The sequence below is a fragment of the Macaca mulatta genome, chromosome 7 (assembly GCF_049350105.2).
Source record: "Macaca mulatta isolate MMU2019108-1 chromosome 7, T2T-MMU8v2.0, whole genome shotgun sequence".
NCBI classification, from domain to species: domain Eukaryota; kingdom Metazoa; phylum Chordata; class Mammalia; order Primates; family Cercopithecidae; genus Macaca; species Macaca mulatta.
In genome coordinates, this window is record NC_133412.1 from 49,869,741 (window position 1) to 49,882,871 (window position 13,131).

Below are 13,131 nucleotides of genomic sequence, written 5' to 3' on the forward strand. Positions count from 1 at the left end.
GACTTTTTAAGCCTGCAAGAACCACTACGTAGTTTCCCCACTCACCCAGCGAAGATAATTCTCTCAAAAGCAGAATAATTGACAGGTTGAGTCATCTTCCCCACAGAGCCCCACTCCCCCACAGATTTGGTGATGCGTTACATTTCCCTTCCCCACAAGACAGCCCACTCCTGCCCCCACAGCACCTCAGGCCACCAAAGGGCAAATTATTTGCTAACAATGCTGCAGCCGGGGAGTCCTGACCTCTATCTCCTCTGTGGCCTCGGGAGTAGCCACGCCCTCAAGATGGCCAACTGGGGGTTACTGATCCTGGCTCCAATCCTAATCTCACCAGCAGGCAGAGCAAGTCAAGGGCTGGAATGTTCCCCTGTTAAGAGGTATTCCACTTACAGGGGAACACCGAAGGCTTAACTCAGCCCCTCCTTGCCTGCCTTTGTCTAGAGGTCCCAATCTCAGATGATCAAAGAGCATCTGCTCCAAGCAGAGAGTTGGAAAGTTACATTATCAGTGACTTTGTCAATATTAAACCAGATCCCTGGGGGGACTGGTTTCCAGGAGACACGTGGTTAGAGAGCCTGATTCCCCACGATTAGCTGCAGGCGTTTGCGGACAGCAGTAAGATAATGAATCAAGGCCCTTATGCTCAATTCTGGACTAAGTAATTGTGCTCGAAAATAATATATTCATTCACAGGCTTTTCTTCTGGGTATTTCGCCAGAGATTAGACACTTAACTGAGTGTGCAACATCCACGTAGGCATGAATCCTTTCAACCATCATGAGGAAAATGTTACTCCCAGTTTTCCCAGGGGAAACTGAGGTGTAGCGGCTGAACTCCTTCAATCAGTCTCAGGAAATTAATGAGTCAAACCTGATTCTAAAAGCCTTTCTGACAACTTCCCGATGTCTCTCTCCACGTGGACCTTCACTGTCGGCCTCACTTTAACCCGTACCAGCAAAGGTCCAAGCCCTAGGTCTGGAGTATGCAGATTAAGAAGCCCAGGGATGCCTTTCCATGACTAGTCTTTAAATGACCTTCAGACTGGAAGGTGCTTTCCTGCATCTTCTAATCCAGTGTGCTTGCCACCTGGTGAGACCTTACGAGGCTTCCTGTCCCCCTCCCTCCCACAGCAGGAAGCTCGTGCCCCACTCCCAGCATTACCGGGTATACATTTTAAGATTGTGAGCTCGGTGGGCTATGACTCGTCCAGTCATTCTGGTCTCTAACTCCGACCCCCAAAGAGCCCTTGACCCACACCGTTTGCGTTGAGTGAACGCCACAGATTTCCTGCCCCCTCAGTAACCAGAGCCCACCCCCACCCCACCCCGCGGCCTCCGCGTTCCACAATCAGGGCGCATGTGTTAAAAAAAACCTGCTGGATAATAAAAAAAAAAAAAAAAAGAAAGAAAGAAAGAGAAAAGAAAAAACGAAAAGAAAAAAAAAAAAAACGTGCCGGAGAGGCGCGGAGCGGGCGAGGGCCGGCAGGCCCCAGCGAAGCCTGCAGACGTTTCTACGGCCCGTTACGCGGCCCAAGGCCACCGCCCGGTGAAGCGGGGTGGACCCTGGGCGCGGCCGCTACGTGCAGCCCGGCCGCGGCGAGATGGAGCGTGGTCCCTGGTGGCCACCCGGCAAGGGCCGGGAGAGCTCGCGGGTCCCGAGCCATTCCCAGACCCTCGCAGGCCACCCATCTAATCCCGGTCGCATGGGACAGCACCGCGCCGCAGGGGCAGCCGCCCTGCCTCCCGGCAGCGGGGCAGGCCAACGTTACGTAAGCCTCCAGCTGCTCCCGGGCCGCCGCATCCCGCCCGCCGCGCGGGCGACCCAGCCCAGCCCTCCGCCCGCCCGCCCCGGACACGGGGCCCCAGCACCGCCCGAGCCTGCTGGGAGTTGGGAGGCGGTGATGGAAAAGGGGCGCGGGACCGCGCTCGGAGACCGGAGCAAGTGGGCGGGCGCGACCAGAGCAGAGAGGGAGGGAGGCGACATGCCAGGCGAGGAGGGGGATGCGGGAGAGCGGACGTGACCAGCGAGCAGGGGGAGGGGCGGCAAGAGGGAACTGGGGCGCAGGAAGGGCGGTCGCGCATGAATGGAGCATGGACCCGGGAGGGGAACCAGAACCGAGTTTCAGTAAGTTACACGGAAGCCATTAGAACGAAGGGGCAAGCACAGGTTTAAGAGGAGTGGGTGGAAGGACCGGACTTGAGGAGGAAGTGGAACAAACGAGCACGGAACAGAGGGCGCGGAGAAAGGGGAGGCAAGGGTGGAATCAATCACGAGGGACCGAGAGAAGGCAGGCAAGGATGGAGGCGCATTGAGAATTGGGGCAGGAGGATGGGACCAGAATGAGGGGGTAGGGCTGGGACGGGAAAGGAGCCGGCGGACCCGCCTGATCTGGAAGGAACGGCGCTGGGGACTTCTGAGGAGCCGTTCTCCAGTCTCTGAGCTCCACCGCGTCCCACATGCCCCGGATCCTGCGCTGCCCCGCCTGCGTGCCCGGGGCCGGCCGGCGCGCCGGGATTCCGCACTAGCCGGGTGCACAGGCCCTTGGTGGGGACAGATGGCGCAGCCTCTTGCACCGCTCACCTCTGGCGCTGACCGACTCGGGCTACGCTGCAAATTGGAAGAGATGTGGATCCCAGGGACGTGCAGCTGCTGTGCGAGTAGCAGGGACCTCAGCCTCAAGGTTATCCCGCTGCGGGCCGCCGCAATCCCTCCGCCGCCCCGCCCTCTGTCCAATCTCGGCTCCCGGCGACCCGGGCCCCGCCCCCTGCGTCTTTGCGGGCGCAGTCACCTTCAGGAGGAAGCGCGGTGGCGGCGGCAGAAAGCGCGGGCAGGTTGCCCTTTCGGGGGGACTAAATTCTGCGGCGGAAGGACACAGATTCAGAGCCACAGTTTAAAGAATCTGACGGCCAATGGGAACGCGGCGGGGCAGCGGATCCCGCCCCTAGAGCGACTTCCCTCCTAGACCCCCGGGCGCCGGGCCACCTGTTGCCGCCAAGTTGGGCTGCCAGATGAGGTCTCTTCTTGGCTCTCGGCCCAGGCCACCCCAACTGTCCCGGCCTACCTGGGCAGGGCCCAGATTTATGGGTTCCGGGGCAGCATTCTCCCGGCCCCGCCCTGCCACTCCCCACTCCTCCGGGTGTCTGCCCTGGCGCACCCTCGGAGACTGAGCTGAACGGGAAGTTGGGGAGAGCTGCAGACTTGTGCGTGGTTGGAGGTCTCGACCGCCTTCGGAGGGGCTCTGGCACTGGAGCGGCAGTAGGGAGAACTAGGGACTGCGAAGTGGGCCTGGAGCGGGAGCGCGAGGCCCTTTTCCTCTTAGGACCATTTGTTGTCTTAGAACCGCGGAACAAGGAAGGACAGGTTGGGGCCATGTGAATAATTTAGTAGGGTCTGGAATCCTGCAGAGCGAATGCCTGAGAGTAAAAAGCAAATAGACGGCGTTGATATTAGCGCAGAGCTGGGCATCTGGAAATAATCAAGTCAGAACATTAGAGCCGATAACCTATGCAGGAGTCAGCATTTCTGTTTTCACCTTGTCATGAATTTAAGTCAATATTGTTGGAACTTTTCTTACATTTTTCTACAAGACATTTTCCGATTTCCCAATTGTTAGCCAGCAACCAATGATGCGAGCAGTTATCAATTAAACAGCTGTTAACTCTTGCCTTCATTCACAGATACAATGTTGCGCATTCAAAATGTGAAGACAGTTCTCTCAGGTTCTTTTTTTCTTTTCCTGGCAAAAGAGACCAAATGAGTGTGACCTGCTCAGGCTTACCCGCTGCCTGCAGCTGAATCACAGGCCTTCATTCGCTTCCTGTTAGCTCAGATAAGCTGGGATGAGACAGTGACAGCCTAAAAGTAAATTTCTGTTTGAAGTGAGATAAAAATTTTTCACTTTCTTCTGTAAGCCTTCCTGGTCACTTTAGCTGTTGTTGAGAAGGAAATGCTTGATTATTAAGGTGGTGAAAGAACATGAAGTTGTTGAGAAGAAAAAAAGACATACCCCCCCTAGGGAGAGTTAGATTGCTCCCTGTCAGAGAAAGAGGGATGGCATAAAAGGCCCTCTTTGGCCCCTAAGCTGAGGACTAAGAACAGTGATGGACAGCACTGGGATGGCAAGGATCTGGCCGATGCTGGACCATGTTGTATTTTAAAGTTCTAAATTGGGTGCGGTGGCTCACGCCTGTAATCCCAACACCTTGGGAAGCCGAGGTGGGCGAATCACATGAGGCCAGGAGTTGAGACCATCCTGGCCAACGTGGCGAAATCCCATCTTTACTAAAAATACAAAAACTAGCTGGGCGTGGTGGTGCACGTCTGTAATCCCAGCTACTCGGGAAACTGAGGCAGAATGGCTTGAATCCGAGAGGTGGAGGTTGCAGTGAGCAGAGATCGCTCCACTGCACTCCAGCCTCGGTGACAGAGACAGACCCTGTCTCAAAAACAACAAAAAAGTTCTAAATCTAGATATGTTCCCAAGACTGAAATGCACATGTAGAATTGATGGCAAACTGTTACTCCTCAGTTGCAGATTTTGATCTGACAGTTCTAGAAATGCTGTCCATAAGCCTCTGGCAGAGACAAATCCAACGAATCCTTGCTCACATTAGATGCATAATAGGCCAGGTGCGGTGGCTCACGCCTGTAATCCCAGCACTTGGAGGCCGAGGCGGGCAGATCACGAGGTCAGGAGATTGAGACCATCCTGGCCAACATGGTGAAACCCCGTCTCTACTAAAAATACAAAAATTAGCCTGGCGTGGTGGCGGGCGCCTGTAGTCCCAGCTACTCATGAGGCTGAGGCAGGAGAATCACTTGAACCCAGGAGGCAGAGGTTGCAGTGAGCTGAGATGGCGCCACTGCACTCCAGCCTTGGCAACAGAGTGAGACTCCATCTCAAAAAATAAATAAGTGCATAGTAAAAATTTGTCACACTGAATTTAAGGCAATTTTCCTTTTGCTGATAAGTATAGAAGATCAAACTTGGAGGCCAGGTGCCATGGCTCACACCTGTAATCCCAGCACTTTGGGAGGCCGAGGTGGGCGGATCACAAGGTCAGGAGATCGAGACCATCCTGGCTAACACAGTGAAACCCCATCTCTACTAAAAATACAAAAAATTAGCCAGGCGTGGTGGCACGCACCTATAGTCCCAGCTACTCGGGAGGCTGAGGCAAGAGAATCGCTTGAACCCAAGAGGCGGAGGTTGCAGTGAGCCAAGATTGCGCCACTGCACTCCAGCTTGGCTAACAGTAAGACTCTGTCTCAAAAAAAAAAAAATCAAGCTTCGGTTCCATCATAGCTTAGTTCCAGTTCCACCCACTAGCCCTATGACCAAATATTGTAATTTTTAATGTGTAGAAGTCCAGTTCCTCAAAAGTAAATTGAGGACAATTTACTTTTATGGTGGGGTTTGATGATGTATGTGAATGAGTCCAACACTGCCCAATAGGCATCCTCTTTCTTTGGGAATTGACTAGTCCTGGGGGCTGTCCTTGTGTGATACACACACACATACACACGTTTTCATCCAAAGTTCCTTGCTTAAACTCCCACAGCTCTTGTTAGTCTTTTGTTTATAATGTTGGGGGCACTTTAGGCTCAGAAGCAGGCCTCAGAGAACAGAATTCTCTCTCTCCCTCTCTGACCTTCTTCTGCCTTCCTTTGACCTGTTCCTTTTCCCCCAAGGCAGAAATCTTCCCCCAACTTGGTGTCTTGGATCTGGCTATAAATAAGTTATTTGTCATACCTTTTCTGATGGTAGGTTGTAAGACCCCCATTTCAGAAGGGGTCCTGCCCTGTACCTTGGAGGACGGAATGCTGCACAGAGGCCAAGACAAATCTCGACAGGCCTTGCTGGGTTCCCTCACTCAGTCTAGACTATCAGTATGAGATCATATCTTTTGGTCCAAGCACATTTCTACATGATTATCAATCATGCCTATCCAAGGAAGTCTCCATAAAAGGGTAAGTCTCCATAAAAGGCCTAGGAGGACAGGATTTGGAGGGCTTTCAGATAGGAGGTTCCTGGAGGGTATCACTCCCAGGGAGGGCATGGAGCTTCCATGCCCCTTCCCCCATACCTGGCCCTGTGCATCTCTTCATCTGTATTCATTATAATATCCCTTGTAATAAACCAGTAAATGTGTTTCCCTGAGTTCTGTGAGCCTCTGTGGCAAATTAATTGAACCCAAAAAGGGGATCATGGGAATCCCAAATTGAAGTTGGTCAGACAGAAGTTCTGGAGACCCATACTAACTACTGATGTCCAAACCGGGGGCAGTCTTGGGGACTGGGACCTCAACCTGTGGAATCTGACATTATCGCCAGGTACAGTGCCAGAATTGAACTGGAGGACACCCAGATGATGCCTGCAGCAGAACTGATTGCCTGCTTGGTGTGAGGGAAAACCCCCCACATATTTGGTCACAGAAGTCTGTGTTGATTGTTGTAGTGGTGGTATGAGAACAGAGGAAAACTACAGTCTGAGTTGGTTTTTTCCACAAACACCTTCTGACCAGAGCCAGAAATGTCTTCCTGAATATAAGCTTGCCCTTCTCTGGGCCATCACTTCTTTGACCCAGTAACAGGTCAGGACTCCAGGAAACTGGGGTTGCTGAAGGAGGACACAGGGTTCTCCCCCTAGAGCCAGCTCTTCCACTGTGTTCCTGGACTTGACCAGGATGGGAGGGGAAACTGCTAGGTTCACTGGATTTTGGTGTGAGTATAGGTGGAAATTGGTATGTTTTCTGTTTGGATTCTTGACCACAGAATCTACAGTTTAATGGTTTAACTCTCTAAAATCATTTGGAGTCCCTGGAGAAGGGGTGGTAGGTGTGTCAACAAACCATAATGAACCTAATCCTGGAGCCTAAAGACAAGCTTTGGCCCTGATGAAGAGGGTGAGATTACAAGCCTTACATCAATTATGTGACATCTTAGCCTCTCTCTGAAATGGCAGTGTTCTCTCAGGACAATTCAATTTCCAGGGCAGCCTACCACGCCCAGCCTCTACGTGAAATTTAAAAATTAGCCAGGGCCAGGCTTGGTGGCTCACGCCTGTAAACCCAGCACTTTGGGAGGCCGAGGAGGGCAGATCAACTGAGGTCAGGAGTTCGAGACCAACCTGGACAACATGGCGAAACCCCGTCTCTACTAGAAATAGAAAAAATTAGCCAGGCGTGGTGGCGGCCACCTGTAATCCCAGCTACTCAGGAGGCTAAGGCAGAAGAATCGCTTGAACCCAGAAGGCGGAGGTTGCAGTGAGCTGAGATTGTGCCATTGCACTCCAGGCAGGGCGACAAGAGGGAGACTCCGTCTCTAAATAAATAAAATGTAGAGATGGGGTCTCACTGTTGCCCAGACTGGTCTCAAACTCCTAGGCTCAAGTGATCTGCTTGCCTCAGCCTCCCAAAGTGCTGGGATTACAGGTGTGGGTCACTGCACCAAGCCCAGGTGAACTTTTTTTTTTTTTTTTTTTTTTTTAGACAGAGTCTTGCTCTGTTGCCCAAGCTGGAGTGCAATGGTGTGATCTCAGCTCACTGCAACTTCCACCCCCCGGGTTCAAGTGATTCTCCTGCCTCAGCCTCCTGAGTAACTGGGATTACATGCACCCACCACCATGCCCAGCTAATTTTTCTATTTTTGGTACAGATGGGGTTTCACCATGTTGGTCAGGCTGGTCTTGAACTTCTGTTCTCAGGTGATCCATCTGTCTCGGCCTCCCAAAGTGCTGGGATTACAAGCATGAACCGCTGCGCCTGGCCTCAACTTCTATTCTACCTCTTCCTTCAAACTCCTCCAATTTCTCCAGGCCTATGAGGGTGGCATATCAGTTTCCCCAGACAAATCCTGGAAGATAAAGTTAGCCTTCGGAGTTAGGGATAAAGAGAGAACAGGCTGTCTGTGTGGAAAGGGCATGCTTCATGGAGGAGACATTCAAGCTAAGCATGGAAAATTGATTAGAATAGAGATGGGTATGGGAAGGCCATGTTGTGGGGGGAGGCTGTGGGAGGGACAGTAAACAAATACTGAATGTTTTCTGAATGCAACTGTGTATCTAGGTTTCCCCAGGCTCCTGCAACCTCATCAGTGCTTAGAATGGAAGGGTTGAAGCTTAAGGAGTCCTTGGTCACTCTGATGGAAGTATAATCTTAGCCAAGGTGACCCTGGAAGCCAATGTGACCTCCAGCAATCTTTCTCCAGCCCAGAAATGCTGGGTTCACTGGACAAAGCCTCCTTAGAGTGATCTAATCCTATCCACCAAGCAACTCCCTTGGAGGCCCTGTGCTCTTTTTTTTTTCCCTGTAAATGTAGCCAGAGCTCAGGCCCCCAAAGATGCAAGTGGCACTATAAACAGACCCTATCCCCCAAAAGTAATCTGCCTAGGTGTACTCTGGCACTTAGAATAAGAAGGCATCAGTGAAGCCCTGAACAAGTGGCTCCCTCCCCAGGGGTCCTCTGGCTTCAGTTCCACCAGTCTGCTTTTTCCCTGACACAATTCCACTCTTCACCTGTGTCTGCCCTTGCTCACTGGCTGCCAGCTAATCTGACCCACTTATCCCAGGAAGGACAGCTAGGACTGAGAAGACTTTGGGTCTTCTCCTAAACAAAATAATTTTTTTTTTTTTTTTTTTTTTGAGACAGAGTCTCCCTCTGTTGCCAAGGCTGGAGTGCAGTGGCGCCATGTTGGCTCACTGCAAGCTCTGTCTCCTGGGTTCACGCCATTCTCCTACCTCAGCTTCCCGAGTAGCTGGGACTACAGGCACCCACCATCACACCCGGCTAAATTTTTTTTGTATTTTTAGTAGAGACAGGGTTTCACTGTGTTAGCCAGGATGGTCTCGATCTCCTGACCTCGTGATCCGCCCACCTTGGCCTCTCAAAGTGCTGGGATTACAGGCATGAGCCACCGTGCCTGGCCAGCAAAATAATTTTTAACTTATAGTGGCATCTCTGGCTCACTGTGAGAGGAGGAGAGGTCTGATGCATTTGTGGCAAGTCCTGTGTTCAAAGGAGCCAATGAATCTTCAAATGAACTGCAGCCTACCTTATTCCCACTTCTCCTGGGGGAGGAGGGCTCTAAGAGGAATTACATGACCCACAGAGCTTCCTCTATACTACTCCTGAATTGGTCCCAGAAGTTGTGGCATCCCTCAAACCTCCATCTCAGAATCCATTCTGTGAGAAGCCGGTTAAGAAACCCAGTAATGACTCAGCACCAGACTCTTCTCCCCTCTGCCCACCAGCCAGAATGAAAGGCAGAATCGAGCAGGCTCCTCCCCAATGGATGGCCACATCCTCACCACAAACTGAGTCATGGTCACACCCTGCCTGATGGAAAATTACCAGGAGGAGGGAAACAGAAGGTTAAACTCCAGGGGTTTGTAATTTCTCAACCTAAGAATCAGATAAATGTTTGAGGTGATGGATATCCCACTTACCCTGATGTGATTTGTGCATTCCATACCTGTATCAAAATAACTCAAGTAACTCATAAATATATATACCTATTTATGTACCCACAAAAATAAAAAAAAATAGCCATCTACTCTGTACCTGGAACTAATGAAGAAAATAGTTCTTTTCCTGACCCTAGTCCTAACCAAGCATGTCCAGGTCTATGAAGTGAGACTGCTTGAGCTGAGGACTATGTGAAAGGTAGACCCCGTCAACCTGTATTTATGGTATTTGCAATAGGCTTGGCCCTGTGAAGGATAATGCCTTGTTGCTCACACCTGGGTTTCACAGGCTCCAGCTTCCCCACTTCCAGAAGAACCAGGCCTGGGCAGAGAAAAGGGGCAACTTTACCTCAATTCCCCCTCCAGGCTGTGGGAGGATTCCTCTCCAGAAACTCAGGGTCCCACCCAAGTTTCCCTACAATGAAGGCATTCTTGTATTTGTGGGGTTTTAATTATATTTGTTTTACCTCATATACATTAAGATATTATCATCTGTAGCTTCTAAACTTCTTAGATCCAAAAAGTCCTATTGCTTTTCTGTGGTACTATGAAATGATGTATTTAATTTTATTACAATTTTATTGGCATAAAAAGATTATTAGACAGATGCTTTTTTTTTGTTAAGTGACACCCATAGGCTAGCTCAGCTATTGGAGTTTTTCTGGTAATATACACCATCTGTTCCTTCTCATTCCATCATTTGCTAGTACTGCTATATTGGATGTCAGTGATACAGAGAAACTGTAAGAAATGTTTACAACTGAGAAAAATCTATTAACAATCTTTGAAATTGAACAGAAATGTTGTTATACCATTTGAGTAGCCACACACCAAAGTTCAGTTGCTAGAGCATCAGTGAGAACACCTGGAGAAGGTCTAGGATAACAGTGGTTAAAAGAACTCAGGTTCTGGAGTTGGGCAGATCTAGTTAAAAACAGCACTGGTTGCGCACGGTAGCTCATGCCTGTAATCCCAGCACTTTGAGAGGACTGCTTGAGGCTAGCGGTTCAAGACCAGTCTGGGCAACATGGCAAGATCCCATTTCTACAAAAATTTTTTTAAAATTAGCCAGGCACGGTGGCACATGCCTGTAGTAATAGTTACTTGAGAGGCTGAGGCAGGAGGATCACTTGAACTCAGGAGTTCAAAGTTGCATGAGCTATGATCACACCACTGCACTCCAGCCTGGGTGAGACTGAGACCAAGTCTCATAAAAAACCAAAAAGCAAAACTTAACATTGCCACTAACCAGCTGTGGGGCCTTAGATACATTATGTAAGATCTCTAAAGAAAACCTATCTTCCAGCTTTGTGGTCAGGATTAAATGAAAAAATATTTGTAAAGTTTGAACACTTTACAGCATAGAACCAGAACAGCAGTCTGGAGTCAGGCAGCCTGTCACTAGCTGTGGAACATAAGTTACTTATGCTCTGTGTCTCTGCTTTCTCATCTACAAAATAGGAATAATCACACCTACTTCACAGGCTTGTTCTGAGAATTACGACTCAATATATGTAGAAAACTTACAATATTGGCTGGGCACGGTGGCTCACCCCTGTAATCTCAGCACTTTGGGAGGCCAAGGCAGGTGGATCACCTGAGGTCAGGAGTTCGAGACCAGCCTGACCAACATGGTGAAACCCCGTCTCTACCAAAAATACAAAAAATTAGCTGGACGTGGTGGTGCATGCCTGTAATTCCGGTTACTCAGGAGGCTAAGGAAGGAGAATCACTTGAACTGGGGAGGCGGAGGTTGTAGTGAGCTGAGATGGCACCACTGCACTCCAGCCTGGACAAAAAGAGTGAAGCTCCATCTCAGAAAAAAAAAAAAAAAAGAAAAGAAAACTTTTAATACCGAGCACACAGTAAGTAATCCAAAGTGTTAACAAATTATTAAAGTGCTCAGCATAATGTCAGCACCTTCTTAGTAAAAACTAAAGAAAATGTCAGCTATCTCTACTACTACAGAGATGGGCACAAAGTCCTCTCAGGAGGCAGGTATTTCAGTTAGAGTGGGCTCAGTGATGAGGTCATTTACTTGGTGAAGATGTTATTTCCTAGACCTGAAATCAGAACAGGAGAAGAGGGCTTAGGAGACTTGTAAATTAGAACGTATTAGTGTTGATCAAGAATGAGCAAAGTTTAAGAAACAGCTTCTAGAGGGATGGACCTTAAGAATGGTACTTGCATGTTAAAGCAGGTCAGAACTAAAAACCAGGGTAAGGTACCCAGGCAAGAAGGTACCTCTAAAGTACGGTGAACGTAACAAAAGACAACAGGTAGTCTAGAGTGGGCTTTGTAAATTAAGCTACAACAGATTAAGAAAACCCTATCCTTGAAATGCCAGGCTTAGTTAATGCTTTTTGTATTCTCTGTGCTTATATTCCTGTTTTTCTTTTTTTTTTTTTGGTTTTTTTTTTGAGATGGAGTCTTGCTCTGTCACCTAGGCTGCAGTGCAGTGGTGCGATCTCCGCTCACTGCAAGCTCTGCCTCCCAGGTTCAGGCCATTCTCCTGCCTCAGCCTCCCGAGTAGCTGGAGGCTGGACCATCACGCCCAGCTAACTTTTGTATTTTTAGTAGAGATGGGGTTTCACACCTTATAGTTAGCCAGGATGGTCTCGATCTCCTGACCTCGTGATCCACCCTCCTCGGCCTCCCAAAGTGCTGGGATTACAGACGAGAATCACCGCGCCTGTTTTTCTTCATTAGTATTTCATAAAGTCTGTAATCCCAGCACTTTGAGAGGCCGACAGAGGCGGATGGCTTGAGCCCAGGAGTTGGAGACCAGCCTGGGCAACATGGTGAAATGCCATCTCTCCAAAGAGTATGGAAATTATCCATGCATGGTGGCACCTGCCTGTGGTCCCAGCTACTTGGGAGGCTGAGGTGGGAGGATCACCTGAGCTTGGTAGGTCAAAGCAACAGAGTAAGACCGTGTCTCAAAAAAAAAAAAAAAATTTCATAAAATATTTGGAAATGTCCGACTCAGCCATCTATGCTTATAACTAAGGATTTGGGGTACATGAAGCACAGCCTGAAAAGGACAGCAAAATGCTGAAATGGGAATTTCAACAGGGAGAAGAAAAAACTCACTAAAACAATGAGGTTTCCTAGAAAGAGCTGCCTTCCTTTACCACCTTGCTAACCTTGGCGAAATTGGGTTGTTTCATTAAGTGAAGCTGCATTCCCTTAGGATGTCTTTATAGATTTCGACTGAGAGATAAACCCCACTTCCTGCTCCCACCAGTTCTCCCCTAACCTCACTTACCCCAAAGAAATAGGTTGGAGGAGAAAGAGAGTAGGGGCTCAGTTCCTGAGATATAGAGCAAGGGAGACTGGGCAGGTTTGTGCAGAAAGCAATAGGCCCTAAAGGCAGTAAATCTTAGCTGCTCTGGCCTCAATGGCCCTTTTAAATTTTGACTAATAGTCATTATTGGTATTCCATATTCTCGGTTTGTTTCATCTGTACAACTGGTAAGTTTCCCTTTAATACACTGATCAAAAAGCTGACAGATCTGTAGTATACTACAATAAATGGACACAACTTGATACCATGCAACATAAACAGTCCCAACCCACAGGATATTCCATTCTCCCCACCCCCCTGCCCCTTGTGAGGGCTTGGGGCAGGTGCTGCTCCAAAGCTAGTCAGACCACAGTGATCATA

At 49.4% G+C, this 13,131-nt stretch overlaps 1 protein-coding gene across 32 annotated transcripts in view; it reads right to left on the reverse strand.

Annotated features, from left to right (window-relative positions):
* Positions 1-2,863, reverse strand: part of PKM (pyruvate kinase M1/2) — a 33,408-nt gene extending 30,545 nt beyond the window's left edge. For 19 of the 32 annotated variants that reach the window (XR_013395714.1, XR_013395715.1, XM_077939723.1 and 16 more), the window contains exon 1: positions 2,581-2,655. Coding sequence is in view for 2 of the 32 variants with exons in the window: in XM_077939698.1 (XP_077795824.1) it covers positions 1,162-1,214 (53 nt within the window). In the remaining 30 variants the exon portion in view is untranslated. Of the gene's footprint in view, positions 1-1,161; positions 1,874-2,379; positions 2,656-2,788 lie in introns of those variants that run through there. The other 13 variants (XM_077939713.1, XM_028851092.2, XM_077939716.1 and 10 more) reach the window with 5 other exon arrangements.
* Positions 2,864-13,131: the final 10,268 nt, after the last annotated feature.